Source organism: Anguilla anguilla, chromosome 6 (assembly GCF_013347855.1).
Source record: "Anguilla anguilla isolate fAngAng1 chromosome 6, fAngAng1.pri, whole genome shotgun sequence".
Classification (NCBI taxonomy): Eukaryota; Metazoa; Chordata; class Actinopteri; order Anguilliformes; family Anguillidae; genus Anguilla; species Anguilla anguilla.
In genome coordinates this window covers 17,351,393-17,358,313 of record NC_049206.1, presented here as the reverse complement: position 1 = coordinate 17,358,313, position 6,921 = coordinate 17,351,393, and the positions used below count along the sequence as shown (strand labels likewise).

The 6,921-nt window shown below is 44.1% G+C and overlaps 1 protein-coding gene across 1 annotated transcript; it reads right to left on the bottom strand.

The window, feature by feature from the left end:
• Positions 1-182: 182 nt before the first annotated feature.
• On the bottom strand, positions 183-5,471 carry LOC118230612 (pre-mRNA-splicing factor 38B-like). Its single transcript, XM_035423767.1, has 6 exons — positions 4,957-5,471; positions 4,319-4,387; positions 4,066-4,217; positions 3,515-3,575; positions 1,981-2,210; positions 183-1,710 (listed from the first exon to the last, which is right to left on the bottom strand). The coding sequence occupies exons 1-6, from the start codon at positions 5,182-5,184 to the stop codon at positions 519-521; spliced, it is 1,932 nt and encodes a 643-aa protein (XP_035279658.1). The 5' UTR covers positions 5,185-5,471; the 3' UTR covers positions 183-518.
• Positions 5,472-6,921: the final 1,450 nt, after the last annotated feature.

Below are 6,921 nucleotides of genomic sequence, written 5' to 3'. Positions count from 1 at the left end.
TACAGAACACACATTCAGTGAAAGTCATCAATGACTTGAACACACAGACTGGTTCAGATCAGACAATATAGCAGCACATATAGCTCTGGTCATTTTGCACGTTATGAAACCTCAAACCAATACTGCCTCATTTGAGCCAAAAGTTACTGCTTTCAACAGCAATTCATATGACACAACAGCAATTTCTCCTTTCAAGAAAGTATTTTATTAGGAAAAAAAACACTGAAACACAAGTAGTTTGAAATCAAACCTCACAATTTCAACGAACTTGGGTACCTTGTACAAATTAACCCAGTGTGGTTGCTCCATTGGATTTAAAACATTTTCAGACCTTTATTTACAAAGCTGGATCATGAGGACAAAAAACGTTTCATAAAAAAATTAAAACTTTTGCATCATCTCTTTTGAAATGGACTACACTACACCGGCCAACGAGTCTGCAATGGTGAGACTTTTCCTGGAGAAATCCACCACTGAGTAACTCTGGGATTGCATGGGGAGTCCCAAGTTGATTCTGTTTAGCTGTCCAGTGATCCTTCCTTTCGCTCTGAGCTTACACTCCTTTCGCGCTCGTCTTTACTGAGCCCGTTCCCCTTGGTGGGCTCCTTCTGGAGCGACGGCTCTTTGCTGTGGCTACGTTTGGGCTCTTCGCTACCGCTGTGCCTGTTCCGCTCTATACTGCTGCTGCGCTTGTGTGACCGCTCCTTGCTGCGGCTTCGCTTGTCTGACCGCTCTTTGCTGCGGCTACTCTTCCTCGACCGCTCTTTGCTGCCGCTGCGCTTGTTTGAACGCTCCTTGCTGCCGCTGCGCTTGTTCGACCGCTCCTTGCTGCCGCTGCGCTTGTTCGACCGCTCCTTGCTGCCGCTGCGCTTGGTCGACCGCTCCTTGCTGCGGCTGCGCTTGTGTGAAGGCTCGATGCTGCTGTTGCTCTTGTGCGACCGCTCCTTGCTGCGGCTGCGCTTGTGTGAAGGCTCCATGCTGCTGTTGCTCTTGTGCGACCGCTCCTTGCTGCGGCTGCGCTTGTGTGAAGGCTCGATGCTGCTGTTGCTCTTGTGAGACCGCTCCTTGCTGTGGCTGCGCTTGTTGGACCGCTCTTTGCTGCGGCTGCGCCGGTGCGCCCGCTCTGCGCTGGAGCGCTTGCTCGACCGCTCCTTGCTCCGGCTGCCGTCTCTCTTCCTAGCCTCCCTGTCCGCCCGGCCCTTGCTCTCGCTCCTGCGTCTCCCCTCCCTGCTCTTGCTTCGGCTGGCTCTCTTTGCTTTCCTCTCCTCCCTCTCTCTCTTCTCCTCCCTGTCCTCTTTATGCTTTCTGTCCTTGGACCGCTCCTCCCTCTCCCGCTCTCCGTCCCTGTCTTTGTGGTCGCGGTCTTTCTTCCGGCTCCGGTTGCCCTCGCCCTCCCGCTCCCTCTCCTTCTCCTTCTCCCGGCGGTCGTTCTTCTTGTCGCGGCTGGCGCTCTGGCTTCGCCGCCGCTCCCTGCTCCGGCTGCGCCGGCGCTCCAAGCTGAGGGAGCGCCGCCGGTCTTTGTCCCCACCCCTGTCCCCCCTGTGCCCCCTGTCTCTGTCCTTGTCCCCCACGTCCCGCTCCTTCCTCTGCCGGTCCCGCTCCCTCTCCAGCTCCCGGTCAAAGCTGGCTCTCCCCCGGCCCTCGCGGTGGTGGCTCCTGCTCCTTGACCTCTTCGGGGACCGGCGAGGGCTCGGCGTCCTCCTGGGAGTCCTGCAAGGAAAACGGTACAGCTGGAAAATTCCGGTACGAGCCCAAGTCCACCTAATGCCTTCTCACAAAAAATGTTATCTTTTTCACAACCATTTTCCTTGCCCATTTTTGTAATACTGTTGCCCATAGATAGCACATGATTTGATATGTCTGTGGGGTGCAATCACCCTCTGAAACAAGGTCTTAACAGGACTAGCCCCCCAACTGCATAGTTTTCCATGAAAAGGACTCCCTCTGTTGAGTGTTCAGCTCGGAGCGAGCGACACCCACCTGGAGCGCCGGCGTACGGCCTGCCGTGCGGGCTCCTCCGGGGTCGGCTCCTGGTACTCGGGCTGAGGGACCTTCCTGGGCCGGCTCTTCATCTGGTGGTCAATGGCCTTCTGGACAGGCACAGGAATGCGTGGGAACAAAGTGGAGAACCACTCCAGCTTGGTTAAGAAGGAGCGCAGCATCTCTCCGATGGTCATGACGCAACCACCTCCGGCCTTCACGTCCAGCTCCTGGAAAAAACAGGTCACACCCAGGCCTTTATGACAGGCTCCCAGGAACCAAGCCTACGCTGGCTTTCTCACTGTCTAGCTATTGATCCCTTCCAAAGCCTCGCAGACAGTAACTGTTAATGATATGTCGAGTCAAAAACTTGGTGTATCCACCAAGTACCTACCTGTGTCTTTTTGTTGAGCATGAGATGAAAACAGTGTACAAGAAATAAAAATGTGTCTAGTGGTATGGTTTAACTCCCAGCACGGCATTTATATAACAGGCTCTGAAAATTGCTAGAACAATAGAACGGCAGCTGTGTTTTTATAAGGCATACCAGCGCTATAAAAAAAAAAAATTCAATGACCACTCTTTTCATTAAGGGTCATTACCGCAACATTTCCTTCCTTCACGCGTCACCTCACCATTCAGGTCTTTAGCCAGCTATTGTCAGGAGTCAACCTACAGCGCAAGCACATAGAAGAGGGCTCATACCAGCTGCACAGAAACAAGCGCCAAATGCCAACAGCCGCTTGAAATGAAGCATAAATTAATTGTGCAGACAACCTCCAATTCACCTGCTGTACAGGAGAATTATTAAACAGGTAAACTTGGAAATTGGCCAATCACAATAAAGAAAAGATCACACAAATGCTTTAGAAAATAGAGTTTTAGAGTCATATGTCTAAATATGACAGTTGCAGCCTAGTCAATGAAGGACTAGCACTGATTCATTTCCTTATATTTTTCTTATATAAAATGAATAATGTAAGGGAAACACTACTTTAAATTATAATTTATCAGTCACATCATGTCTAACAAATTTAGGCATTTAAATAGATGTTAATTTCACAACGGGTAAGGAATGCTACATTTTTAATGGGGCATGCCTAACAATTAGTTTGTAATACATTTTAAAAACTTACAGCTTACCTTGACAAGGCCAAAAAATTGACAAGGAAAATTGAGATATTTAAATGAGGCAAAAGGAGGGAAAAAGCGTAAGGTAGTAAAACTGTACTGAATTGTAAATCACGCACTCAAAGAATAAAACTGGTTTCCTCTGTATTTCAGAAATAGCACTTGATACACAGGCTTAATACAGCCATAGGATCAGGAAATGGGAAATGCCTTTCATAATTAGAAATATCATTGAAAGAACATACAAGAGAGGGGATTCCTCCACAGCTGGGTAATCAAACTGCTTTTTTATTTACTGAAGCACAGGACATGCACAGCATGCCGCAAGTAGCATGCAATAAAAATTCAGAAATTCAGAAATAAACAAAATAGAACCATAAAGGCATTACCCTTTTCCACATACCTCCTCATCATCAAGGAAGCCGTCAAACCAATCCACTAGGTCAGCTGGGGGTTGTGTATATCTATTTCAAAACACACAACAATGGGGTCACTGCTGTGCAATTACAATTCTTACAAACTGGCACAAATAAAGAAAAATGACCAAATCTCAGACAAAATTCTTATCCTGATATCAAGCGATAACAATATTTGCCCTTGACCAGCATTATGGTAGCCCTTCAATATCCAAAACTATATCAAATTACTATTTATAAAGATCCATATTCTTATTCATAATTTGTTGTATGTTATAATGATACTATAAAACTAGCACTATAATCTTTACCAGTAGTTAGTGCTTCCACAAAGTACCAATCTTCTCAACCTCTTCTCAACCTTTGTCAAACACAGATTGTTAACAATTACTCCATTTTAACTGCATGCATTATTCATAATGATGAATGTCAAGCAAATGTTTTCTTACACACAATTAAGCCATCATTTACATGAAATGCGACTAATATTACGGGTCCGCTATTTAAGTTCAAGGGTTAAAACAAAGTAGAAGCTAACCTTATGTACATGAAGCCAAGGGCTCTGATGTAGGGCGAGTCTGTGTGTGTGATGAGTCCCATCACCTGCTTACGAGTGAGCTTGAGGGTAAAAAGTTTGTACAGTAGACAGAATGCAGTGGAGACGATGCCTCCGGTTCCAACACCACGGACCTGCAATTGAAATGTTTTCGAAATCAATGTTCGTTTCCATTTTACTTCAGCTGTTGCGCTATACCTAACAGAAGGAGTCAGAATCACGTACTTCTACTTACCCCTCCGCACATGCCAGTCTGGCCCGCAGTTTTCCTACTGCCTTTCTCCCACGGCTCTACGTGCGTTACCTGCATAACAAAGTCATGTCAACAAGGTACTACCACCAAATGTGAGTTCAGCCCTTCACGCTACTTGTTTATTTTACTTGAAGGTAGCTACATCTGCATTAATATACTGGAACACAATTTAGACCACACAGCATGCTAGCCAGATAACTAACGGTAAATACGCAAGACTTGTTTGGCTTAGCTACGTATTAATAGCCACGAAGGTTTGTCGGCAATAATCGTCGTTCAGAACTGAATAAAAATGTCAATTATTTATTACTACAGTCTTGGACTGTTAGGTGGCGATGATATATATGTTGCCACTCCGCATGCTTGTTAGCTAACGTTATTTAAGTAACAGGCATCACTGCTAATTCACTCCTCATTAAGACGGAAAATAAGAAATTTGGTAGCTACAATGAAATACTGGCATTAATGTTGGCTAGCAAGAAAAGCCGTATGGGCGATATAATTAGCTCCAGCCATCATCAATGACTGCCAGCGAAACTAGCTAGCTAGAGCTTGGCTAGCTACACTAGCTAAATCTCTACGCGAACACCAGCGGGAAGCTGGCTACCGACGATGGCTACCTTGAAGTAGATTTCGTCCACGACCTCATGGTAAGTCTTCAGCTCATAGAGTTGCACCTTGAAATACGGCGAAGATAGCACGTTCGTGAGAATCATTGGGTTTAGGTTCATTGTCTTTTCGTTGCCCCACAAAGGCAACACATTTCCGTGTTTTCCAGACGCAGCGGGTTTATTCAAGGCCTGCTGCGGCTGATTCACAGTCGCTAAAGCCGTGTTGTTTGCCATCATAATCCGCTATGATAGCTAGCTAGCTACTGAATAGCTTAAAACTAGCCTACGCTTACAACCAGGTTTACTCCTGATCTTCTCAATATATCGCCATTAAACCGGTTCCAACGTTTGTATATTTACGATCGTTAACGGAATATTGAAAGGATATACATATGTGTATAATATGTCCAAAATTGAAACTAAATCCGCAAACGTTAACAATAATTTCCGTGCTGGTAACTCTCAGTTCTTGCTAATGCCGGAGAACAAGATGGACAGCTTTTCCGTAACTACCGGGAAAGAAGCGGAAATGACGATTACTGACGTCATTCCACATAGACGTATCCGCAGAGCAGCCCGCATACAAAAAAAGTAGCCAGTAATTTGCTTTAGGGTTCTGAAATGGTTATAAAATGTCTTATTTTTCATGAAAAATTTTCAAATTTTATATTCATGGACATAAATTCAAAATCTGTACCTAAATGGAACTTCTTAGTTATACAACTCATTAAGTCACATGCATTGATTGACAATAAAATGAATAATTTATTGTTAGATAACTATGACAAAACATCCATCAGAACTCCTTAAAGTTGTATTTATTATTATTATTATTATTAACAACAAAAACAATATTTGTTCACTTTTAATTCCATCGTTCTTCTTGTATTTCTTCATTGTATTTGTACCTGCTTTTTTAGTATTACAAGTTCTCTGCAAAATGCAATGATTTGTGTTTTTAAAAACTTTATTAGAAAAGTAAAGCAGCCAGCACATGAATGAATGAATGAATGAATGACTGAATAAAATAAATAAAAAAATACAAAAGTCTGCATTCTGAATGGATCAGTTACAGTTCCAATGACCCAGCAATGTGTAAGGCCCCCATGCAAGTGGGACACCTGGTGTAGTCACTTCATGTAGCCACCACAAAGGACACATACCCATGTATCACAGCAAAATGCTGCTGTGTATATTTGTCTTTTCATATAATATCATAGACAGACCCCAGCTGTTTTTCCATGAACCAGAGGGCCAGCTCCTGTTTTCCTTCCATCCTCTCTACCGCTTTTGAAATGATAGGGAGTTTTTTGATCTACTGTGTAATGAAATATATTCACCAGCAGATGTCACTGTTAGAAAGAAGACGATAGTTTCTCAAGTTCCAGTTGTCGACTGACATGACTGTGCAGGCTATGCACACTATTACTACCTCGGATAGAAGAGGAGAACGTTCTAACAAGACTGATTTTTGAACCTTGAGCCTTTGTGCATTAGAGATGACATAGGGATGGCAGGTATGCCATCCCCCCAAGTTACACCTTGGCGAGGTGGCATGCCCCATATACTGCACTGTGAGTTTGCCACTTTTCAGGGTTCTCTACAGAAATAACCACAATGACCACAGACTCTCAGCCCTTAAAAACATTAATTTATGTAGCTTCTGATTGATACTTACAGTGCCCTCCAAATGTATTCCTCAATACATCAAAATAAAAGGGTAATTTTACAGACTAAAGGAGAAATATAGGAGAAATATGGAACATTGTGATTGTATCATGACATACCAAACAACAGCACGTGGAATCTAATCAGGCAGAACCTGCTGCATACAGCACACCAGTGATGTCCCAGAAAAACTTAAGCTGTAAGGAGGATTGCTTTCCAAACATTTGCACGGATCGTAATCCAAATAATTATCCCACTTCAACGGTAATTTCTTTGCACATACTAGAGCTACAATTTATGGAAGGT